Raw genomic sequence first — 26,666 nt, 5'->3', positions numbered from 1 at the left:
TGAACCAAAGTGTCTTTACTGAGAGGCCAAACAATGTACATACAGCTTGTGTGGGTCTGAAAATAATAACACAGAGAGACCAATGTAACATTGCATTTTCCAGGGGACAAGATACAGTTATAGATAGTGTGGATGAGATTAAGGCCTAGTGCACACCATTATTTTATTGTAATCTATGGAGTCTGCCTCACCTGTTGGATTTTACTTGAACCTATAATCCCCCCTGGCTTAGGCCCATATATCATATTCTGCAATGACTCTCCGCTAGGGTTGCACTGAATCCACTATTTTGGATTCGGCCGAATCCTTCGCGAAAGATTTGACCGAATACCAAACTGAATCCTAATTTGCATATGCATTTTTTACTTCCTTGTTGTGTGTCAAAAAGTCATGTGATTTTCCTCCCTGACACTAATTTGCATGTGCAAATTAGAATTCGGATTTGTTTCGGCCGGGCAGAAGGATTCGGCCGAATCCGAATCCTGCTGAAAAAGGCCGAATCCTGAAACGAATCCTGGATTCAGTGCATCCCTACTCTCAGCACCTTATTCAGACTGGATAACAAGAGTGTAGGGCTCTATAAGATTTTCAAAGGAGATTATGGGTAGAAGGGAGACCAGACTCACTCTGACTTGGATCCTATTCTTACTTTAAAGGATAAGTAAACCTTAGGTGAATGTAAAATTGATGAGGGTGCTATTCTAAGCACTTTTGCAATGTACATTCATTATTTATTTCTTTTTAATTCCAAGATATTAAAGGATACATGTACTGTTAATATGAATGAATTTTGTTACAACAGCGCCACCTGCTGGTCATTTTCCCACCAGTCTGACCACCAAGTAGTCAAGGAAGTTGTCAGGAGAAAGAAAGAGGCTGCTCTGATGTTCTTCTGCTTAGGAAAGATGTGAGAAAGGTTTCTATTTTTTTCCTAAGCAGAAGAACATGAGAGCAGCCTCTTTCTTTCTCCTGACAACTTCCTTGACTACTTGGTGGTCAGACTGGTGGGAAAATGACCAGCAGGTGGCGCCGTTATAACAAAATTCATTCATGTTAACAGTACATGTATCCTTTAATATCTTTGAATTAATAAATAAATAAATGTACATTGCAAAAGTATAGAATATCAGCTTCATCAATTTTACATTCACTTATTTTTAAGGTTTACTTATCCTTTACTAGGGATGCACCGAATCCACTATTTTGAATTCAGCCAAACCCCCTAATCCTTTGAGAAAGATTCGGCCAAATACCGAATTGAATTCTAATTTGCATAAGCAAATTAGGGGTGGGACAGGGAAAACATTTTACTTCCTTGTTTTGTAACAAAAAAGTCATGTGATTTCCCTCCCTCCATCCCCTAATTTGCACATGCAAATTAGGATTTGGTTCGGCGGGGCAGAAGGATTCGGCCGAATCCTGCTGAAAAAGGCCGAATCCCGAACCAAATCCTGGATTCGGTGCATACCTATCCTTTACACACGGATGTAGACAAGGCTTAGGGAGAGCATGTATCGCAGGCAGCAGGCCTTACAGAATGGCTTCAGAGGCTCCTAGACTACCAGCTAGGGACAGATTGAACGAAATTCACAGTGAAATTACAGATGGTGAGATAAAAGCAGCCGGTTTCCGTAAGTAGATAGGTGGTTATGTTCCACAACGTATTCGTTACTTTATAAGAAGACAGCACGAGCGTTGGCCTCCATCTGATGTCTGCAGCCAGTGAGTGATGGAGGGGTTCAGTTCTAGGGGTTACGGTTTGCAGCGCTGGACGAAACGGGGGTACAAGCACACGTCTCTGATATGGTGTCTGTTTAAAATCCAGGTAAGGAATCTCTCCAAGCCCAGGCCATACCCTCCGTGCGGACACGTGCCATATTTGCGCTGTGGAACAAGAAAAGGGTAACTTAAAGGGGGGTTGTTCACCTTTCAATTAACTTTTAGTATGATGTAGAGAGTGATATTCTGAGACAGTTTGTATTTGGTTTTCATTTTTTATTATTTGGACTTTGAGGTATTTAACTTTTTATTCATGAGCTCTCCAGTTTGTAATTTCAGCAATCTGGTTGCTAGGGTCCAAATTCCCCTAGTAACCATGCACTGATTTGAATAAGAGACTAGAATATGAATAGGAGAGGCCTGAATAGAAAGAGGACTAACAAAAAGTAACAAAAGCAATAAATGTGTAGCCTTGCAGAGAATTTGTTTTTACATTGGGTCAATAACCCCTATTGAAAAATTGGAAAGAAGGCGGCAAATAATTAAAAAAAAATATAAAAAATAAAAAACGAAGGCCAATTGAAATTTTACTTAGAATTAGCCATTCTAGAACATACTAAAAGTTAGCTTTAAGGTGAACAACCTCTTTTAGGCTAAGGCCACACTAGGCGATAGCGCCGCGATTTGACTCGCGGCGACTTTTCGCCGCGACTTTTAAGCCGCAATCGCTGGGGAAACTTTTGCGCTGGCGTCTATGGGGAATCCAGCGTAAAAACACACGCGGCGATCTTTTTTCTATTGTCGCTCGAAATCGCCTAGCGAGGCAATTTCGAGCGACAGTAGAGAAAAGATCGCCGCGTGTGTTTTTACGCTGGCGATTTTTCGCGATTCCCCATAGACGCCAGCGCAAAAGTTTCCCCAGCGATTGCGGCTTAAAAGTCGCGGCGAAAAGTCGCCGCGAGTCAAATCGCGGCGCTATCGCCTAGTGTGGCCTTAGCCTTAACATACAGTATGTAAGGATTTTGCAATATGGTTGTTTGTGGCAGCAGCCTGAGTAGCTGATTAACGGAAAAGTAAACCCTAAAAAATAATATGGTTAAAAATGGCATATTTTATATAGTGAACTTATTGCACGAGGCTAAAGTTTCAGTTTGTCAATAGCAGCAATGATCCAGGACTTCAAACTTGTCACAGGGGGTCACCATCTTGGAAAGTGTCTGTGACACTCACATGCTCAGTGGGCTCTGATTGGCTGTTGAGAAGCTAAGCTTAGGGCTCGTCACTAATTATCCAGCAGAAAACGAGCTTCCCTGGCTGTAATATAAGCTGATGCTACAGGTTTGCTGATTATTCAATTCTGATGCTAAATTGCTGGTTTCTGTGCTGCCATGTAGTAATTATCTGTATTAATTACTAATCAGCCTTATATTGTGACATTCCTATTCTATGTGTACTGTATATTGTGAGTGGGTCCCTAAGCTCAGTAAGTGACAGCAGCACAGAGCATGTGCAGTGAATCAGCAGAAAAGAAGATGGGGAGCTACTGGGGCATCTTTGGAGACACAGATCTTTACTGCTAAAGGGCTGTGGTTGACTGGGGCTGGTACAGAAGCCCAAAACGTAATGTACAACATTTCTACCTACTTCTTCAGTTAAGCTTTAGTTCTCCTTTAAGTCATATGTATGACAGATAAAAGGAACACAAAGCCTATACATAAGCATATTTATCTATAAGGAATGAGGTCACAGCTTGTCGTTTTCACTAGAGCTACAGTTTTCTATTGGAGCGATGTGTTTTTCTCTTTAAACTGTGGCAGACACAAGAACACCCTTCAGTTTGGCCTTCAATGCATTATTTACAATTCTGGCACAATAACAATGAATGCTTATCCACAGAGCCCAAGAATAAAAACAGACTTTATAGAAATTATAAAGGAAGCTTTAGAAATGATAAATGTTTTAACATATCACTGGTTTCAGTTAGTGCACCATACAGTTCCATGTCACATAAACTCAATAGGGGGGGGGGAATTCACAAAAGTGGAGCGAGTAAAAGTGGTGGTGAACTGGTGTAAAATAATTTCTCCATATTCACAAACAGAAATTTGCCTAAATTCCGACTCAACCGCTACTTTTCCTATTTTAGTGAAAGAAAGACAGTTTACAGACACTTTTATGAATTTGTCTTTCAAACGACATAAAAACGACATTTTAAATGACATTTTCTCCCGACATTTTAAAAATGGAGTAAAGCTCAGTATAACTCATAGGGGGGAATTCACAAAAGTGTCGGTAAAAAAAGTAACCCAGAAGTGGCGGTCGACAAATTTATAAAATGTCGTATGAACGGCAAATTCACAAAGGCAGATGTTACCATCTCTGAATGTCTCGTAAGTCTGACAATTTTCTAAAATGTCGTATATCTTTTCATCGTACAAACGACATTTACCAAGACTTTTTAAACGACAATTTGTCTGACATTTTCATTTTGGAGAGCCTAAAATGTCTGAAAAATTGTCGGTAAAAAAAATGAGTTTACGAGTAATTCATAAAAATGGCGGGAAAAGTGGCGCCGAAAAAACCACGCCCACTTTTAACGACACTAATTCAAAAGTGTCGCACATGTCGGAAAATTGGCGGAGAAATGCTCTGTGAATTTGTCGGCTGTTGCTACGACACTTTCTACGACATTTTAAAGACATTTTTTCGTTCCCAACACTTTTGTGAATTCCCCCCATAGGGGTGAACTCTGTGTGTCAAATCAATTCTAAAATAAACTGCTCTGCTTTGGTTCACCCAATCTTCATTTCACACCTCCTGTAGGTGCCCCATTGGGGAATTATTATAATATTAATAGGGATTATCTTTTAATAGTCAGGGCACAAATTTGTGTCTAACCCTATAGGTGTAAAACCCTCATTAACAAAACAAGTAAAAAAAAAAACTGATTAAGCAAAACAAGTGTATTTTATACAATTTGATATGTAAAAAGTTTAACTCACACTTGCATTATTTTACTTGTTTTATCTTAATGAATGAGGCAATATTCCCAATTGGAGTGAATATATTATATAAAGGAAAAGTAAAACCTCCCAGGCATTTTTTTGTTTTGGCAGCGTCTTGACCTAAGATAAAACATGATTCTGATACAAATCCCTATATTATTAGCATTTCTTGTATTTAGACCCTTATATCTTGTTACAGAAGTGGAATTACACAAATATGGAGGCAGATTTAGAAAGCTCAGGTTATCCTGAAAAAAAAAAATTCCTAGGTAAAATAAACCCCAACAAATGCCAATTTGATGTCTGACTGACAGGTGTAGTAAGTGCTAAAGACAAATTCAGAAAAAATGTCTATAAAACGTCATGCAAAAGCCAAATCTGAAAACGGCCTTTTTAAAAGACAAATTCACAAAAGTGGAGATAGAGGTTTGTGAATTTGGTGGGAAATCCGACATTTTTATCTCTTATTTTGTCTCAATATCAGCACTTTTGTGACTTCCCCCCTGAAAGAGAGGCTTTAGAAACACTTGACATTATCCCACCAGACCATGAAATGAGTTTTCCTACCTGGTCAGTGTACCAGTAATATGGTGTTGGGTCGATTTCTTCTCTCTTGTAGCCCTCCAACAGCTCCTCACTATCCCAGATACGCATGGAGCCCCCGACAATCTCACCCACATTGGGCATCAGCACATCCACCTGTCAGCGCGATGTTGAGATGTTAAAGATTTTATTACACTTGGGTTAATACTGCAGCCTGGGTATTAAATACTTCCATTGCAAACAGTGTTTTCCTTAAGATCAAGGCTTTAGATCAACTTTCACTTTACATTAATGGGGTTGTTCACCTTTCAGATAACTTTTAGTATGATGCAGAGAGGGATATTCTGAGAAAACTTGCAATTGGTTTTCATTTTTTATTATTTGTGTTTTTTGAGTTATTTAGCCTTTTATTCAGCAGCTCTCCAGTTTGCAATTTCAGCAATCTGGTTGCTAAGGTCCAAATTACCCTAGCAACCATGGGCTGATTGGAAAAAGAGACTGTAAAATGAATAGGAGAGGGCCCCATTAGAAAGGTGGGTAATGAAAAGCAGCAATAACAATAAATTTGTAGCCTTATGGAGCATTTGTTTTTAGACCCCCAAATGTAAACTGGAAAGAGTCATAAGAAAAAGGCAAATAATTCAGAAACAATTAAAGACGAAGGCCAATTAAAAAGTTGTTTAGAATTAGCCACTCTCTAACATTCTAACACAGGGGTTAGAATGCGGCCCGCGATCCAATTTTAATTGGCCCGCAGCAAAGAGCAGAAGTGGAGCCGAAGTCACAGCAGCACGTCGCAGTGATTTTTTAAACATTCTGTCACTCCCCCTCCCTCCCAGAAACCAGGCATGAAAAAAAGCTACACTGCTAAAAAAAAACCCGATCGATCCTCTGGCTCAACTCCCCCTTTGATAGTACAAATACGGTCTCCGTTACGTCTCCGTTACATACCAGCTCTCCTTCTGCAGCTGCCGGCTCCCCCCTCCCTGCCAGAAACTAAAGGTGGACTCCGACTGTGACTTACATTTCCTGCTGCCGCACATTCATTTCTATGTGATCACTGAGAGACGCGAGTGTTGAATGTGCTGCTGCAGCTTGATCCTGCTTATCTAACGCCTGTATCAGTGATCACATAGAAATGAATGTGCGGCAGGAGGGAAGTAAGTCACAGTCGGAGTCCACCTTTAGTTTCTGGCAGGGAGGGGGAGCTCCAGAGGGAGTGCTTGTGTGCAAAGGAGGAGACAGAGTTTTAAGCTTTTTTTTCATGCCTGTTTCTGAGAGGGAGGGGGAGTTACAGGTGAGTGTCTAACGGAGAAAGAATAAACAATTGAAATAAAAGTTATTATAGACTACAGAGGCTGGATGTGGGGGTGGGTAAGTGCTGTCTATGGGGACAGAAGAAGATCAGTGCAGTAGGGCACTAACATACCATAATGGCTTCACATTTAATTTTGCCTGGATCCAGCAGCTTCATGAATATATACTTAATGGTTTGAATCAAACAATGTCAGGCTGATTGGTCGGCACCCACACATTTTCATCTCACCAAATCTGGCCCTCGTTGTAAAAAGTTTGGACACCCCTGTTCTAACAGTTACCTTAAAGGTGAACCACCTCTTTCAGCTGTCCTTGCAGCAACTTGGGGCTGCATTTTTCTTTCAAATGTGTTCAGGCTAATATATAATATTGTTGAGTGCAAATGCTCATATCTATAATAATATAGATATAGGATTTATACGTAAAACGTTTAACTCACGGATTCAGTCAGGCGCTTATCCTCTGCACAGCGCTGCATGTAAAAGGACTTTATCTCTGCAGGAAAGCGGCACAATAAGATCGGCTCATTGATGGCGTCTGTCATCAGTCTCTCCGGGGCCTCGGGAATGTCCTGGAGAAAGGGAAGGTGATGGTTAGCAGGGAGAGATTGTACAGAGTGACAGACAAAGCAAATCTGCTCAGTGACAATAGAATGAACATCATGTCTGTGTTTTGTCCCTGCCCATTGGTAAATACTGGAAACTGCAAGTCAATGACATGTAAGGGGTAGTTTTTTTTTTCCTACTCGCCATCCATAGAACTGTAGAGTGTTCAGACCAAGCAAAATATATTTAAAAGACATGACACACAGCAATAAAAAAAACAGTCACTGGTTGCCTCAAATAGGCATGACCCTGTGTTGAAGGATTATATATATATATATATATATATATATATATACATGCTTAAAGGGATACTTTCATTTGCATGCTTAAAGCAGACACTTGCACTGAAATCCATTTTTCAAAAGAGCAAACAGATTTTTTTTGTTATATCTAATTTTGAAATCTGACATGGGGCTAGACATATTGTCAGTTTCCCAGGAGCCCCCAGTCATGTGACTTGTGCTCTAATAAACTTCAGTCACTCTTTACTGCAAATTTGAGTGATATCAACCCCCTCCCGTTCCCCACCAGCAGAACAATGGGAAGGTAACCAGATAGCTCCCCGGTAGATAAAAGAAAAACACCCAATAGTAAAACTCCAGGTCCCACTGCAAACCCCATTCAGTTACATTGAGTAGGAGAAACCAGCCTGCCAGAAAGTAGTTCCACAGTGCAGAACTGGCTCTTTTTGAAACATGACCAGGCAAAATGACCTGAGATGCACCTACACACCAATATTACAACTAAAAAAAAATGCACTTGTTGGTTCAGATATGAGATTTTATATGGTAGAGTGAATTATTTGCAGCGTAAACAGTGTAATTTAGAAATAAATACTACACCATACTAAACCATAAAATCATGACAGAATCCCTTTCACAGTCAGATTCGGGGAGATTAGTCGTCCGGCAACAAATCTGTCTAACTATCTACCACTAACCATTGAGATTAAAATAAGTAGGAAAAAGAACAAAGCAGTCAATGTTCTGGCCATTAAGTGACAGACAGCAGTCATGTGAAAGTTATGTCCTAAAATAGTATCGACAGTCACCCATTGATATCGTCAGATAGGCAATACATGCAGAGATATTATCAGTAGCCGATATAAATCTTTTAACCTTTCCCATTAACTGAATGACCGATTGCCATGGTATGAAAAAAGTTGGGACACTCCACACATGGTCCGAAAATCGTAGGAATCTTCGTTTCATAATACAGGTATGGGACCTGTTATCCAGAATGCTCGGGACCTGGGGTTTTCCGGATAATGGATCTTTCCATAATTTGGGTCTTCATGCCTTAAGTCTACTAGAAATTAATTTAAACATTAAATAAACCCAATAGGCTGGTTTTGCTTCCAATATGGATTAATTATACCTTAGTTGGGATCAAGTACAAGCTACTGTTTTATTATTACAGAGAAAAAGAAAATTTTAAAAAATTTGAATTATTTGGATAAAATGGAGTCTATGGGAGACAGCCATTCCGTAATTCGGAGCTTTCTGAATATCGGGTTTCCGGATAAGGGATCCTATACCTGTACTGTATCTTTGTGTCTATGGCAAGCTTAAGTCACTCGACACATGAACCATTTCCCCACCAGCGGTAATAACCCATCCCCAACTGCCTCATCATGCTCAAATAATTGCCCCCAAAATGTGCATTTGATGACAGGCATTATCCATTTATATGAATGACAAGAGGCATGGGGGAGAATTAGACGTTGCTTTGCCAGCTGATATACAGGAGGAGAAAGTAATGTGTGGCATAGGCTGAACAATAAGAATAATGAGAATGCAGGCACAATTAGGACTCACCTCCCCAAACTCATAGTAAGTGCCGTCATCCTTCTTAACATCGTGCTCTTTGAGCCAAGTGATGGCCTCGGAGTAGTTCATACGCCTGAAAGGCCGCTTGGGAGGTTTAAATTCCTGAAATATAAAAAACATTTTGTTACAAGCTGTTTACTAATGTATGGAGACTATAAACGAGTGGCTAAAAGCATTATAACAACCGAAGTTGTAGCTAGATTTGTTGCAAACTTGTAGCAAGAATCCCAGCATTTCATCTAGGGAGGAATAGAATCCATAATTTAAAAAAAAAAAACCATTAGCAAAACATTGTTCAAATCAGTTGTCTGTAACTTTTTTTTCAGCAGGATTCGGACATATCCTTGTGCCTGGCTGAACTCGAATTTGCATATGCAAATTAGGGGCGGGAAGAGAAATAAAGTAACTTTTTTTGCTTGAATCTGAATCCAGCTAAAAGAGTGAGAATTCGACTGAATCTTCAACGGACTCCTGGATCCAGAGACTCTCTAATTTTAAATTCCAGACACCCTGCCTAATCGCCAACCAACCCACCCTCCTGCTTGGTCTGCACAGAGACATCCCACTGCTCAGTCTGCATAACAAACCCCAGACACTCTCTCTGGATACATAGTTGAGTAGAGGGATACTAAAAAGATATATCAGTCTAACCATTTTAGTAATAATGGCAGTATCCAAAACCCCCATATAAAGTCTATTCCCATTAATCACATCTACAACCCTCCAAGACAAATAAGTGTGTGCACATACCGGGTGCAGGTCATACAACAAGCTGGCTACAGGGGACTTTAACACTCGGTCTACAACGTCACACACCAAATCCTCCAGCCGCTCAAGCAAGTTTTCAAATGTCATGAAGGGGCATTCTGCTTCTATGTGGGTGTACCTGAAACACAGGGAGATGGTAACATGCAAACATTTAACTATTTGAAAAAAAAAAAAAAAAAAAACTTTCACAATTTCAGTAAAATACAGTATGTGGTGTTAGATGTGTATCTATAATGTGGTGTTTTTTCCCATTAACGCTACAATTATTCAATGGATAACTACAGCCAATAACAATGTTTAATTAAAGGAATTGTTCAGTGTAAAAATAAAAACTGGTAAATAGATAGGCTGTGCAAAAAAAAATATATAGTTATCCAAAAATGTAATGTATAAGGGCTGGAGTGACTGGATGTCTAACATAATAGCCAGAACACTACTTCCTGCTTTTCAGCTCTCTTGGTTTCCACCGATTGGTTACCAGGCAGTAACTTGAGGGAGCCACATGGGTCATAACTGTTGCTTTTGAATCTGAGCTGAAAGCAGAGGATCAATTGCAAACTCACTGAACAGATATGTCCCATGTGGCCCCCCTTATAGTCACTGACTAACTCAGAGTTATAGAGCTGAAAAGCAGGAAGTAGTGTTCTGGCTATTATGTTACACATCCAGTCACTCCAGCCATTGAGGTTCAATCATTGTTATTGATAAAGACACATTTAAAAATTACAAAAACATAGTTTAGATATCGGTGAAGTGCACGTTACATTTTGTCAATGCATCTATCACTTATTATCTTCCTTCAGTTTAAAAGTGGGGAGTGCAAGTGCATCTCTTCTTACTCTGCCAGATGGCGCCGCGTCCTGGACTGTTCCGCACGATAGGACTGCGCAATACAAAAGCTATCCCCCAGAGCTGGGATGCACGTTTCTAGATATAGTTGAGATGACTGTGTTAAATAGGCTTCCTCTCCAAAGTAATCCAGTTTAAACAGAGTGGAACCCCCCTCCACCTGAGTCTGGACCAATGTTGGTGGCGTTACCTAATAAAAAGGAGGAAACAGTATTCTGTTAGAGTCAGAGCTATAACAAGTTCTATGTGCATACCTAGGGTTCACAATATAGGGCTCATTTACTGTTGCCCAGGAAGTGTAACAGCACAACTGTAGTGCAAACAAATAAAATGCGAGGATTCAATTTTTGCCTATCCACAACCAAAAGTGCATGCTAAAAGAGCCCGCACTCCAGTTAGGGGTTAACAGTAATTTTTTTTCTTTTAAGGGAGGGAGCTCCCGGTACCAGCGTCCGTGTTGGGGCACGCGAATGTGCATAATAAGTGAGTGCCGCAATCTGCTCATTATGTACATGATGTCAGAGTTGCATTTGCGCATGCGATCTAACTGACAGGGCCACTTGCGCCAGGAGCTCCTTCCCGTTGTGAGTGTCCTAGCACTGGTAGTGGGCAATTTTTTGAAGGAATAAAAAAAAAAAATACTGTTACCCCCAACAGGAGTGTGGGCTCTATTAGCATGCACCTTTGGTTGGGGATAACATTTTTGCCCAACAGGTGCCTAGGAAAACTATAACCCTCGAGCAATGACGGTCGCTATATAAATATTTTGCATAAAACAACTCATATGTAAAACTCTGCTTCATGTAAATAAACCATTTTCATAATAATATACTTTTCTAGTAGTATGTGCCATTGGGTAATCATAAATAGAAAATTGCCATTATAAAAAATAAGGGCCGTCCCCAGGGATCATAAGACTCACTGTGCACACAAACATACCAAACATGTTAGGTCACATGAGCCAATTGAGTTTTGTCTTTCGCTTCCACACATCTTCCTGTTACAGTTAGAGCTGCAGTATTTCTGGTCAGGTGATCTCTGAGGCAGCACACAGATCATCACAAAATGGTGGCTCAAGGCAAGAGATGTAAAAGGGCAATATTTACTTAAATATATATTCCAGTTTGCAAGAATATAGATCAAGAGAGGGCACTCCAAAATTTAGTCACGTGGATAAGAGGTGCAATTGATACATAAATACTCCCCACAGAGTAACCAAAATGTACAATATTACAGATATTGTGCACACTGAGTGTGCAAACCCAATATCAAGTAATATATTCCAGTTTGATAAGATTCTTTAATATGTCACTTTACACTCATATAAATGATCTGTTGCTCAAGCATTAATTTTGGGGTTATAGTTTTCCTTTAAAAAAACGGTTTTTGGAGAGCAATGTCGATAAATCATAGGGTGAAACGGTGAACTAACCTCATAATAGCCACGGTCAAAGAAATGGTTCCTGAAGCAATGGATGACTGTGGAGCGAACCTTGAAGATCTTGGACATGTTTTCTCCTCTGATCATCATGTGGCGATTGTTCAGCTGGACGTCCACGTCGGACTCTTCATTGAGAAGGTTATCGGCTCCACCAGCAGGAGCCAAGCCAACAAGCTCCCAGTAATCACAAGCCAGTTCATGACCTCCTGGGGCCTTTTTGCCAGAAAGGTGGAAAAAAGAAAGCAAGTTTAATACAAAATTAACAAGGTGAAGGGACGGAAACCAAGACAAGAAGGGAGAGAAGGAGAGAAAGCAAGACTGAGATAAGTCGATACAAGCACAGGGAAGGCAAATAGAGTCAGAGGATGAAGGCATAGGAAGGCACTTTGAGGGTCTTCTAGTAACATTGAGCAAAACTGTCCCATTCAAGTCAGGAATAACCACTAGTCATTTGCTTTCAATATTCTAAATACAACAGGCAAACTGAAGATTTCTAAAAGGTTACTGGACTGGGACAATATCAAGAGGTTTGGGGAATAAATACTCTGTTCAGAGTGAGTTCAGATAACAACACTGCAATTTCACGGAGCACCAGGCAGCTGAATTCATAAAATCCTCATTTCATTGGGTATATTTAAAAACATTTACATCACCCGCAGTAGTGAATAATACCCCACACTTGACGCATTTCGTGGCGTCTCACCACTTCCTCAGAAGTGAGAGTTCGGATGAATTAGAGAATGGAAGCAAAAGAAGGAAGGAAAGAAAAAGCAAAAGCACACCTGTTTTCCATCTGGTACCAAGTTGAGCGTGCCGTATACAGCTACAGTGCTCTCTGTGGACAGGACCAATCCGTTGTAACACTGGCACTGTAAACAAGCAAACAGATCAGAATAAGAGAATGACACTAGCAGATTGTTCATGCTATTATTATTTGCCAATTTAAAATCCTCCCAGTTAAAGGAACAGTGCAGTGCAAAAATAAAAAATGGGTAAATAGATAAAATAATTTCTAATGTAATGTATAAAGGCTGGAGTGACTGGATGTGTAACAAAATAGCCAGAACACTACTTCCTGCTTTTCAGCTCTCTAACTCTGAGTTAGTCAGTGACTATAAGGGGGGCCACGTGGGACATAACTGTTCAGTGAGTTTGAAATGGATCCTCGGCATTCAGCTCAGATTCACAAACAACAGATATGACCCATGTGGCCCCCTATTCGTCTCTGATTGGTTACTGCCTGGTAACCAATCAGTGGAAACCAAGAGAGCTGAAAAGCAGGAAGTAGTGTTCTGGCTATTATGTTACACATCCAGTCACTCCAGCCTTTATACATTACATATTTGGCTAACTAACTATATTAGAAATATTTTTTACTTTGTACATACTATCTATTTACCCAGTTTTTACTTTTGTAATGAACAGTTCCTTTAATCTGTAGGCATATTCCACTTTCATAGGATTATATACTGTATTTTTACAACTGCAATAGTTTAGTTTCCTTTGACTAACTTTGTTGCTTTGTAATCTTATGATAGGCTTATATTGCAATGCACACTAGGCTTTGTGAACCCCAAAAGCCCCCAGGAAAACCCCAGTGGACAACGTGCCTTTAATCACTAGCAGCTGCTTCCCATTAAATGGTATATGAGATGTGATGCCTAATGGATAAAGAGACAAGCACAGAGCCAGTATGCTTATGTTTGTTCTCTCTTGTAAATAGCAACTCCAGTTATTTTTAGGGCTCCCTTGCCTTGCATCTGTCACCCTTTACTTTGCCTTGAACTGCTTGCAAGTCATCATATGCAACCTGTCTATTCCTGATATAGTAAAGGGAAACTTTACACTTATGAAATGAACTTCACTTAAAGGAGAAGTAAACCCCTTATTAAAAAAACCCTACCCCCCACCCTACAAAGACCTACCTCCCTCCTCCCCCCCCCCTAGCCTAGCTGCGCCCCCCTATCCCCCCAGGTAGATGCCCCTAACTTTTTACTTACCCCTCTATGCAGATTGATGGCATCAGAGTTCACGGGCACCTCCTTCTTCTTCAGGTCTTCATCAGGTCTTCTTCTGGCACTTTGGCGATTTTCTTGACATTCGGCGCATGCGCAGTTGACAAAAACCCGAAGACTGCTCCAACTGCGCATGTGCCTGTACAGAACTTACTTCCCGATGAAGACCGACGAGAAGAAGGTGGCTGCCGTGAACTCCGATGCCGTGAATCTGCACTGAGGGGTAAGTAAAGAATTAAGGGCATTTGCTCGGGGGGGGGGGGGCAGATAGGCTGGGGGATAGGAGGGAGGGGGTCTATGCAGGATAGGGGGGTAGGGTTTTTTTAATAAGAGGTTTACTTCTCCTTTAAACACACACACACACACAATACAACAATGATAGTAAAACGAACATTCAATTTAAATTACCAATTGGTCGCTTAGGACACACTGAAGATACCCAGTGCCATCTCTTAGTACAATGAACATCAGGTTTTTTCCTGAAACAAAGTAAAAACTCATCAGAATACAGGCATAACAGATACACACAATCATTTGGCCACATCTGATGTTAGAGTGAATGTGGAGCTATATCAGTACTTGTATGTAAAGGAGGACGATTTTGTGCTTAGAGCGGATCTCCCCCCAATATGCCTGCCTTGAGGTGGGTGATAGGCTGATCTGATCGTGAGCTCTAGGGCCCAACAATCGGATCACGAGGAGGAGAATATGGGCGGTAAAACCAACAACAAACCGATGCGGTCCTCAAACCGAAGGGATTTTTGTGCCCATCGGAGGGCCCGATACACTGTCCAATAAGCTGCCGATTTAGACTGTCAGCAGCTTATATCGTCCCCTTTACTCAAAAGCAGAACAGATACAGTGGAACCCTGGTTTTTCAGACCAGCGCACGTAAGTTGCATTAAATCCTTCCGGTATTTTTCGTTTTACCCGATTTTACGTGGATTTTCTGTGATAGAAAGAACTGACCCATAAGACTGCACCACCCCATCCCACAATCCGGTCAAAGTCAGACTAGTGCGGGCGAAACGCGCGTCAGTCGCATTTTAGAAACAGTTAGGCAGGCATGTGCAAATAGACCTTTTAATAGGTCAAGCTTCACCCACGGAACTAGGAGGGTGGCCAGGTCCGGACTGAGAATTAAAATAGGCCCTGGCATTTCAGGTACACAGCGGCCCAAACAACCCTCACCAGCCCACTAAATACTGACTTTCTATGGGACCTTATAGCAACCCCTCTGGCATTTGCCAGAACCCACAGATTGCCAGTCCGGCCCTGAGGGTGGCTATGTGGGTGAAGGGGTTGGCAATTGATGGCAAACTAATGGGTAGACCTTGTTAACGTGCTCTTTAAAGCGACTGATTGCACCTTGATGTAGGAGCCCATCACAGCCAGGCAGGCTAATTATCAGCCCATATCTTTTTGGCCTTAGTAACCTAGTCCTTTCCAAACAACCGGGAGGGGTGCATGGTGCTTTGATGAATGGTGCTCCCTACTTTATATTGTTCATTCCACTTACCTTGTCTACGCAACCTATGAACCCAGCCAAACACCTTTACTCGCTGTCCCCGATAAGCCTCTAATTCTCGAATCTTCAGCTGCAGGCAGAGAAAATGACATATGTGAAGTGTACAGAAAGATTTAACATCTCAATATGCATAAATGTTATTTTGTCTCATGACATCTTTTCCCCCCCTCCATCTTTTTTCATTTCTCCTCAAACACACAGCAACGCAGTGACTAAGAGCGCTCACCCTAAGCAAGTACTGTATACAATAAAACGGATTTGTTTTTACCTGATGAATTTTTACTCACTTCTGTGTTAATTTAATCAGCAATAAGATTTATATATACAGCACACAACTAGATTTATTCACGTTTTTTGTTTTTAAATATGATTTTATGGAACAGTTTAAAGGGGTGGTTCACATTTAAGTTAACTTTCGGTATATAATAGAATGGCTAAGTCTAAGCATTTTTTCAATTGGCCTTCATTTTCTCTTTGTACAGTTATTTGAATTATTTGCCTGCTTTTGCAGAGTCTTTCAAACTGGGGTCACTGACCCCATCTAAAAAACAAATGCTCTGTAAGGCTACAAATGTATTGTTATTGCTACTTTTTATTACTGATCCTTCTATTCAGGCTTATTCTTATTATCCTTCTCTTATTCAAATCAATGCATGGTTGCTAGGGTAATTTAGGAAAAAGCAACCAGATTGCTGAAATTGCAAACTGGAGAGCTGCTGAATAAAAAGCTAAATAATTCAATAACTAAGTATAATAAAAAATGAAAACCAGTTGCAAATTGTCTATGAATTTCACTCTCTACATCATACTAAACCTTAATTTAAGGTGAACAACCCGTTTAAGTGTTGATACCCCCTGGAGACATAGAAGCAGTGAAATCTACACCCACTACCAATCTACTTAGCACTATGGCTGCTAACAAACATTGTGTTAAAACAAACTATTGGTGAGGGGGCAGAATGAGGGATGCATGTAGGCCTTCCCCCACCTATCCTCTACGTTTAGGAACAGCAAAGGGTGCAAGCTGCAATGGAACCCTTGTCTGTCCTTTGGTAGGCTGTAAAGAAAGGGCCTGCTCCCCCTGAAGGGACAAGCTCTATCATGCCAGTGATCTTTAAGTGACCCTTATAATGTTACAGCAATTTTACTTTAATCTAATAGCTCACATAATCATAGAAAGTATAAAACTTACTGTTACTGGGGCGGGAAGACTTGGGTCGTTCGAGATAATGATTTTCTTTGCGTCTTCCAAGTTCTTTTCGCGCCTCAGGTTATCTTCTGCCTGTTTGAGCAAAGAATGAACGGTCAGCATGGATCACACACTTTTACTGATTTCTGCAGCAAGACGCATGCAAAGACAATAACAAACCTCCTTCTTTTCCTTGGCCTCGTTTTTCATTTGCTCCCGCACCCAGAGCTTGCGGTTGTTCTTCACCTGAGACTTGGAAATAACGTCCCATCTCTACGAATGAAAATGAATAGGATTTAAGCAAAGTTCTATCAAACCCAGCTTGAGACTGAGACCATCAGTGTTCATGAAAAATAAATAAAAGGAGAAAAGAGAAGGAAGGATATAAATAGGGCCCCGTGCAAGAATAAGATTTGGAAATCTCTGCATCATTTTTAGAACCCCAGAAAGGACTGGTGTTATTAATTGTAACTCAATGGCTGCCCTGTAATAATTCAACAGAAAGGACAACTTTTCAATAATGAAAAGTAAATGTAATTCCAAGCAACTTTTCAATATATACACATAACACATTTCAACCTTAAAGGGATACTGTCATGGGAAAAAAAATGTTTTTCAAAATGAATCAGTTAATAGTGCTGCTCCAGCAGAATTTTGCACTTAAATCCATTTCTCAAAAAGAGCAAACAGATTATTTTATATTTAATTTTGAAATCTGACATGGGGCTAGACATATTGTCAATTTCCCAGCTGCCCCAAGTCATGTGACTTGTGCTCTGATAAACTTCAGTCACTCTTTACTGCTGTACTGCAAGTTGGAGTGATATCACCCCCTTCCTTTTCCCCCCAGCAGCCAAACAAAAGAACAATGGGAAGGTAACCAGATAGCAGCTCCCTAACACAAGATAACAGCTGCCTGGTAGATCTAAGAACAACACTCAATAGTAAAAACCCATGTCCAACTGAGACACATTCAGTTACATTGAGAAGGAAAAACAGCAGCCTGCCAGAAAGCATTTCTCTCCTAAAGTGCAGGCACAAGTCACATGACCAGGGGCAGCTGGGAAATTGACAAAATGTCTAGCCCCATGTCAGATTTCAAAATTGAATATAAAAAAATCTGTTTGCTCTTTTGAGAAATGGATTTCAGTGCAGAATTATGCTGGAGCAGCACTATTAACTGATACATTTTGGAAAAAAATTTTTTTCCCATGACAGTATCCCTTTAAAAATAAGTGAATATAAAATTGATGATTGTGCTATTCTAACACATTTGCAATGTACATTCATTATTTTTTTTTTTAATTACAAGATATAAAACAGGGGTGTCCAACCTTTTGGCTTCTCTGGGCCACATTGGAAAAAGAAAAATTGTCTGGGGCCACACATGAAATACACAAACACTTTTGATTTGTAAAATTAAAGAAAATACACAGAAAAGAACTACAATACCAGTTGGATAACCAGATGGAGCTATACATTGGAATATGGGACACCTGGATATTAAACAGACTTATTATTATATTATTATTACTAACTGGACAATGGACAGAGTCCCCCATCCTCCCTACTCCATAGTTCACCACATTGTTACAAACTGGCATAGTAAGCCTGTTCCTAACAAGACGACAGACTGAGGTGGTTAATGTGTCTGGACTTGGACAGCACAAAGTGTTATTTCACTCTCGTTTTCTCTGTATTTCCATTTATTTATTTCTTTTTTCCCTTCTCTTCCTTTTCTCTCTCCTTCAAGCTGGGCCGCATTCATATCCATCCTGGGCTGCAGGTAGGGTTGCCACCTTTTCTGGAAAAAAATACCGGCCTTCCTATATATTTATCTTTTTTTCCTATTAATAACATTAGGATCAACCATCATTTTTACCCGCCAGGCCAGTAAAATCCCGGCCAGGCCAGTAAAATCCCGGCCAGGCCAGTAAAATCCCGGCCAGGCCAGTAAAATCCCGGCCAGGCCAGTAAAATACCGGCCAGGCCAGTAAAATACCGGCCAGGTGGTAACCCTAGCTGCAGGTTGGACATCCCTGATATAAAAGTATACATTTACTGTTTACATAAATGAATTTTGTTACAACAGCGCCACCTGCTGGTCATTTTCCCACCAGTCTGACCACCAAGTAGTCAAGGAAGTTGTCAGGAGAAAGAAAGAGGCTGCTCTGATGTTCTTCTGCTTAGGAAAAAAAAAATAGAAACTTTTCTCAAATCTTTCCTAAGCAGAAGAACATCAGAGCAGCCTCTTTCTTTCTCCTGACAACTTCCTTGACTACTTGGTGGTCAGACTGGTGGGAAAATGACCAGCAGGTGGCGCTGTTGTAACAAAATTCATTCATATTAACAGTACATGTATCCTTTAATATCTTGGAATTAAAAATAATGAATTTACATTGCAAAAGTGATTAAAATAACACCGTCATTCATTTTATATTAACTTATTTTTAAGGTTTACTTATCCTTTACGTTATTTATAATGTAATTGCAACTGAAAGCAGTATTCATGTCTTGCTGTTCTCGGATTCTGACACTGGAAACAATGTAGCAGCAGCCACTTCTCCTTGAGTTCAGTTAATCAGCTGGCTTCTGCTTCATTGTCTCAGCAGTCGGAAACAGAAGTGCAGAGAATACAAACAGACAGACACTGCTTTCAGTACAATTACTAATAGCTTCAAAACTAATGGGAATATTAAGGAATGTATATTGTAAAGTTGACTATAATTAAAAAGTTGTTTTCAGGTCAATTGATGTCCCTTATACAGCCTAATGGAATGATTTTATACAATGGTGGGCAAAAAAAAAATAAGATATGGGAAATGGCAATCCCAATGTCCCTGTAGGGTGAACTACTGCATCAGCAGGAACAAATCTGGGTATTTTGCAGGCTATTTGCAGCCAGCCATTTTCCTTATCCCATCCAATCCAGGAACAACATGGAGTCCTGTCAATTCACTCAACTTATTGGTGCTGCACTTCATCAGTTCCGAGCCCATTTTTAGCCTGACAACTGGGTCAATGGATTCAAGCCTTTAAAGTGGACCTGTCACCCAGCCATACAAATCTGTATAATAAAAGTCCTTTTCAAATTAAACATGAAATCCAATTTTTTTTTTTTTTTTATTAAAGCTGTTGTAAGCTCATTTCCAAATCTCAGCTGTCAATCAAATATTGTCTGCCCCTCCTCTATGCCTCAGGCAATTACTTTCACTTTCCAGCAGATGGCACTGCTCTCCCCACATTCCCCCAGTTCTCTTCACCATTTAATTGTGTAGCCAGGACATGGGGATGGACATCAGGTCCCCCATTCTGGTGCACAAACAAGATTCTGAGATGATACAAGGCTTGTCTTAATAACAGTGTCCACAAAATGGCTCCTGCCTGCTAGTTATAATTATGAATTCCCAGACTGATGGAAACAAGATTCAAATCATTTATAGAGTATAATTGAAGTTCATTTTGCTTGACTAATGTGATAAAATAGGATTCTGAATAATTGTTTTGGTGACGGGTCCCCTATAGGGTAAGACTACATGGACGTTACGAGCCGACGCGCTATGACAAATCGCATGCGACGGAAATAAGGTAAGCGATAGAAATGTCAGATGAAGTCGCAGCATGCAGCTCATCGGATCGTGCTGAAAACGTCCATGTAGTCCTACCCTTAAAGGGATGGCTTTTGTTAAGTTATTGAATGGCCAATTCTAAGCAACTTTTACATTGGTCTTGATTATTTATATTTTATAGTTTTTAAATAATTTGCCTTCTTTTAACTCTTTCGTCTTTCAAATGGGGGTCACTGACCCCACCTAAAAGCAAATGCTCTGTAAGGCTACACATTTATTATTACTGTTACTTATTACTGTTACAAATACAATATTTAAATGTGTTTTTTGTATTGTAAAAACAGTTAGGATCACTGGCATTCTGGCTGGGATTACCAGGCAAAAATTAATGTATAACTTTACATCACTTTTTTGTATTAGATCCTCTTTTGAAAATCAAGCTTTAAAGGTATGCAAAAAAAAAAGAATTAACTAGGAAATGCTACAAACAGGACAGGTCAAGAAACAGTTTAGCATAAATATTCCAAATCAAGTTTTACCCACCTCGTTCTCTTTCTGAGAATCCACGTAGAAAGTGGGGAATGGTTCTTTCCCAGCCACTAACATGGCCTTAAAGAAAAGGGAAAACAAATATGAGATGAATAGTTGTGCACAAGCACTGCTGCGTTACCAATACACTTGCCTGTTCTTTTGCTCTATAGGTTGCAATGTGCTGAGAACAAGTAAGTCACCAGTCTTAAAGGGGACCTGTCACTCAGACATTTAAACATCCATACCGGTTATAAATGTATTTAAAGGTGCAGAGTAACAGTGCAGAGTAAGCGCAGAGGAGCTTGTAGACGCCATCTTCTGGATCTACCTGTAATAGAGCACCGTACTGGCACATGCACAGTTGGAGCAGTTTTCAGGAGCTTACTGTCTCTGCATGCGCCAAAAGTGCCGGGAATTGCCGAAGAGGACTGGTAGAAATCGGAAGAGGACCGGAAGAAATCCGAAGATCTGGAAGATGGTGCCCACAAGCTCTGCTGCGCTTACTCTGCACTGTTGCAGATGGGAAGAATTTTAGGGACATTTTCAGACCTATTGAACTCTGCAAGGGGAAGCAGGGAGGGGGGACTACCTTGCTTACTAGGTAGGGGCTTTTTATATTTTGTGGGTTGAGTTCTCCTTTAAATATCGGATCTGTCAATCAAATATTGCCTCAGTCAATTACTTTCACTCTATATTCTGCACTTCCTAGATCTCACTTTCCTCCTCACGCTCTGTAATTGTGTATTGTGGGAATGGTTCCCCCATTCTGGTAAATACACGAGCTTGGGGTGATACAAAGCTTGTCTTTACAACTGTATACACAACATGGTGCCTGCCTGTTTGCTTTATTTGTGAGAAGGAAACACAATCTTAATAATTTATACAGTATAACTTTATAAAATGTAAGCAACGTTTATTTTGCTAATCTAACATGTTAGAAAAGGATCTGGAATTATTTCTTAGAGCGACAGGCCCCCTTTAACAAATCTATAGACTCCAATATGTTGTTAAAGGAACAGTAACACCAAAAAATGAAAGCGGTTTAAAGGAAAGACAATATAATGAACTGGTGCTCTGGACTGGTAAAACGGGTGTGTTTGCTTCAGAACAACAACTATAGTTTATATAAACAAGCTGCTGTGTAGCCATGGGGGCAGCCATTCAAGCACAGGATACACGGTAGATAACGGATAAGTACTATTATCGTTTATATAAACAAGCTGCTGTGTAGCCTGGGTTCAGCCATTCAAGCACAGGATACACAGTAGATAACAGATAAGTACTACTATAGTTTATATAAACAAGCTGCTGTGTAGCCATGGGGGCAGCCATTCAAGCACAGGATACCCAGTAGATAACGTATAAGTACTTCTATAGTTTATATAAACAACCTGCTGTGTAGCCATGGGGGCAGCCATTCAAGCACAGGATACACAATAGATAACAGATAAGTACTATTATCGTTTATATAAACAAGCTGCTGTGTAGCCATGGGGGCAGCCATTCAAGCACAGGATACACAGTAGATAACAGATATGTACTACTATAGTTTATATAAACAAGCTGCTGTGTAGCCATGGATACAGCCATTCAAGCACAGGATACACAGTAGATAACAGATAAGTACTACTATAGTTTATATAAACAAGCTGCTGTGTAGCCATGGGGGCAGCCATTCAAGCACAGGATACACAGTAGATAACAGATAAGAACTACTATAGTTTATATAAACAAGCTGCTGTGTAGCCATGGAGGCAGCCATTCAAGCACAGGATACACAGTAGATAACACAAGTTCTGGAGAATCCCATTGTATACTATAAAGCGTTTCTGTTATCTCGTGTGTACCCTGTGCCTTTTCTCCTTTTTCATCTTTGAATGGCTGCCCCCATGGCTACACAGCAGCTTGTTTATATAAACTATAGTATATTTCTGAATCAAACACACCAGTTTTACCACTGCAGCACAACAGTGCATGCTATTTTCATAAATTTAGGATACTTTCATTTTGTGGTGTTACTGTTCCTTTAACTGCTCACCAAAGTCACTAGGGTTAACAAGGTGTGGCATTGGGTCTATGTCTATATTTGCCCCCAGATGCAACATATACAAATTGAGTGTCATAGCAAGTACCCCAGCATTCCTGTGATAGCCTGGGATGACCGACACAAGGCATAAACCTGTGGGACAGAAGAAGATGAACAGTAATGACGACAGCCAAACAAAATGCTGCGTTTTTCCCTGTACTTTTTTTATGCACAATAACACAGAGACATTGGCACCGGAACCCAGCCAGCCAGCGGATACCTTAAGAATGGTCTTAAATGGTTTTTCTTTGGTTCCATCGCCAGTGGAATCGTTCCCCTCGCGGTCAGAAATGTACATTTCCTCTGCAACACAAACACAGGTGTAAACAATACTTGTGATACAGAGTTTAAGGAACAGTAACATTAAAAAATAAAAGTGTTTTAAAGGAATGACAATATAATGTGCCGTTCCCCTGCACTGGCAAAACTGGTGTGTTTGCTTCAGAAACACAAGTATAGTTTATATAAACAAGCTGCTGTGTAGCCATGGGGGCAGCCATTCAAGCACAGGATACACAGTAGATAACAGATAAGTACTACTATAGTTTATATAAACAAGCTGCTGTGTAGCCATGGGCGCAGCCATTCAAGCACAGGATACACAGTAGATAACAGATAAATACTACTATAGTTTATATAAACAAGCTGCTGTGTAGCCATGGGGGCAGCCATTCAAGCACAGGATACACAGTAGATAACAGATAAATACTACTATAGTTTATATAAACAAGCTGCTGTGTAGCCATGGGGGCAGCCATTCAAGCGCAGGATACACAGTAGATAACAGATATGTACTACTATAGTTTATATAAACAAGCTGCTGTGTAGCCATGGGGGCAGCCATTTAAGCAGAGGATACACAGTAGATAAATTCTAAATAATCCTATTGTATACTACAGAGCTTACCTGTTGCATATCCCATGCCTTTTCTCATTTTCAGCATTGAATGGCTGCCCCATGGTTACATGGTTACATAACTATAGTAATACTTATCTGTTATCTACTGTGTATCCTGTGCTTGAATGGCTGCCCCCATGGCTACACAGCAGCTTATATAAACTATAGTAGTGTTTCTGAAGCAAACAAAGCCGTTTTACTAGTGCAGGGCAACACTACATTATATTGTCATTCCTTTGAAACACTTTAATTTTTTTGGTGTTACTGTTCCTTTAAGCCACGGTACTTTTAGTCAGAGGTGCTACAGCAGTTTTAGATTTCTGATACATATATTCAAAAAGTCAAAATCATCAGGGCAGAGAACAGAAAGATGCTTTGAATTGCGTTTATGTTTAAAAAAAATAACGAATCACTGAGAAAAATGTTTCATAAATGTAAAATGGAAAGCTGCTTAGAAATACAATTTTTGTTATTGGTCAATGTGTTTTTTTTTTTTTTTTTGGATTTATATCCCTTTTAAGCTGCCAAATTGCTAAGCACTAAGCAGTTATGACTGTGGGCACTCTGACTATACTCTACTAGAAGTTACCGGCTCAGTTTAGGTCCCCCTTAACTTTAGGAATAAGACAATTTTCTCAAGTATATATTGAAGCTGCTTATCTGTCTGTACCCTCTGGGCCTCCTATACCTCCCTGGCCTCCTTTAGAGTTACTCCCCTGCAGTGAACTTTTGTATGTTTACTTTCATGACAGTAACTCAAGTTACTCAAACAGAACAGACAGGTGGACCCGAACCCACGGGTCCTGCGGGTATCGCACACATCACAACTAGCAATATTTCAATATTTCAAGAGCCAAAGAAAATAAAACATGAAGACCAATGGCAAATTGACTCAGAAACAAGGGTGTCTATTATATGAAATATTAACTTCAAGTTACAACTTCCCATTCCGATTAGAAGAAAAGAGGTTCCGCCTAAATATTGGGAAGGGGTTTGTTACAGTGAGAGCTGTGAAGATGTGGAATTGTCTCCCTGAATCAGTGGTACAGGCTGATACATTAGATAGGTATAAGAAGGGGTTGGATGGTGTTTAGCAAGTGAGGGAATACAGGGATATGGGAGATAGCTCATAGTACAAGTTGATCCAGGGACTGGTCCCATTGCCATTTTGGAGTCAGGAAGGAATTTTTCCCCCTTAGAGGCAAATAGGAGAGGCTTCAGATGGGGTTTTATTGCCTTCCTCTGGATCAACTGGCAGTTAGGCAGGTTATATATAGAATTAAAAGGTTAAAGTTGATGGATGTGTGTCTTTTTTCAACCCAATTTAATATGTTACTAAATTGAAGTACAACTCATATCTGCTTGGTTACACCTTATACCTGCCATATGGTAACACTTTGCATACAAACAAGACAGCTTTGATTTGGAAAAGTTATATATGTAAAGTATAATACAGGTATGGGACCCGATATACAGAATGCTCAGGACCTAGGGTTTTCCAGGTAACGGATCTTTCCATAATTTGGATCTTCATTCATGAATCTACTAGAAAATCATTTAAACATTAAATAAATCCAATAGGCTGGTTTTGCCTCCAATAAGGATTAATTATATCTTAGTTGGGATAAAGTACAAGCTACTGTTGTATTATTACAGAGAAAAAGGGAATCATTTTTAAAAATTTGGATTATTTGGATAAAATGGAGTCTATGGGAGATGGCCTCTCCATAATTTGGAACTTTCTGGATAACGGGTTTCTGGATAACGGATCCCATACCTGTACAAAGGTTAATGCAGTGATGCTCCCAACAGACAGACAGGGGCTGAGTGCAGATTCTTTATACTCATTTGGAGCCCTCGTGGTCTGTCTCTGGACAAGGATTTCTCCTGCAATGCAGTGCAGCATGTGAATCTCTAATGGCCCAGGATTCCCTCTGATATTACCAAATTCAATGACAACCTACTTCAACCCAATTTGCCTCCCCTTATCCCTATAATGGGAGTGCAACCAACACAGTAACTGCCTGGCCCGACTACTGAAACTTAGTTGCCCTCTGCATTGCAATGCTGCAGCTCTTAAAATAGGTTTTTGCCTTGGTATAAGACAGAGAGTGATTTTCTGAGACAATTTGCAATTGGTTTTCATTTTTTATTATCTGTGGTTTTTTAGTTATTTAGCTTTTTATTCAGCAGCTCTCCACTTTGCAATTTCAGCAATTTGGTTGCTAGGGTCGAAATTCCCCTAACAACCATGTACTGATTTGAATAAGAGACTGGAATATGAATAGGAGACAGGGACTGCATAGAAAGAGGAGTAATATAAAGTAGCAATAAGTAGAATTTGTAGCCTTACAGAGGTTTTTTTTTTCCAGATGGGTCGGTGACCCCTCATTTGAAAATATAGCACCCTGCAGAGATTTGGCCACTGGGTTAAAAATGTTATTAAGAATGAGATGCTTTTGATATAAACAGTCCTTTTCCTGAAAAAAGCTGCCCATTCCCATGGAATTACCTGGAGAAGGCCATAGGTGGGAGGTAAGGATAGAGCATTCATTCTCCATTGCCAGAAGTAGGGCAGGTAAAGCACAGCTGTCAAAAACCTCAACCCCCAATGTAAAGCCCAGCGCACATGTTGCTGACACACTATAAAGCACAAGAATCCCCACCCCTTGCAGATGCCCAGTCATAAAGCAGCGGCTGCCTTGCTCAAAAACGAAGCTCGTTACCCCCATGTCCCCCCCCCCCGTGTATGCCAGAATGGTACAGTCCTTACCC

General features: G+C 40.2%; 1 protein-coding gene across 2 annotated transcripts in view; it reads right to left on the bottom strand.

The window, feature by feature from the left end:
• The window catches only part of nars1.L (asparaginyl-tRNA synthetase 1 L homeolog), a 26,753-nt gene continuing 87 nt past the window's right edge, over window positions 1-26,666 (bottom strand). The window contains 16 exon segments of one of the 2 annotated variants that reach the window (NM_001093479.1): window positions 1-658; window positions 1,493-1,884; window positions 5,292-5,423; window positions 7,024-7,155; window positions 9,007-9,120; window positions 9,769-9,904; window positions 10,626-10,825; window positions 12,068-12,289; window positions 12,859-12,945; window positions 14,500-14,570; window positions 15,611-15,689; window positions 16,812-16,901; window positions 16,989-17,081; window positions 20,921-20,986; window positions 23,215-23,297; window positions 26,665-26,666. The exon segment at window positions 26,665-26,666 is cut by the window's right edge and continues 87 nt beyond it. In NM_001093479.1, the coding sequence (NP_001086948.1) occupies window positions 1,753-1,884; window positions 5,292-5,423; window positions 7,024-7,155; window positions 9,007-9,120; window positions 9,769-9,904; window positions 10,626-10,825; window positions 12,068-12,289; window positions 12,859-12,945; window positions 14,500-14,570; window positions 15,611-15,689; window positions 16,812-16,901; window positions 16,989-17,081; window positions 20,921-20,986; window positions 23,215-23,297; window positions 26,665-26,666 (1,639 nt within the window). In that variant the 3' untranslated portion in view covers window positions 1-658; window positions 1,493-1,752. 2 annotated transcript variants of the gene reach the window in all.

This window comes from Xenopus laevis, chromosome 1L (genome assembly GCF_017654675.1).
Source record: "Xenopus laevis strain J_2021 chromosome 1L, Xenopus_laevis_v10.1, whole genome shotgun sequence".
NCBI classification, from domain to species: Eukaryota; Metazoa; Chordata; class Amphibia; order Anura; family Pipidae; genus Xenopus; species Xenopus laevis.
Note: the sequence above shows the minus strand (reverse complement) of the source record. Positions and strands in the feature narration are given on the sequence as shown.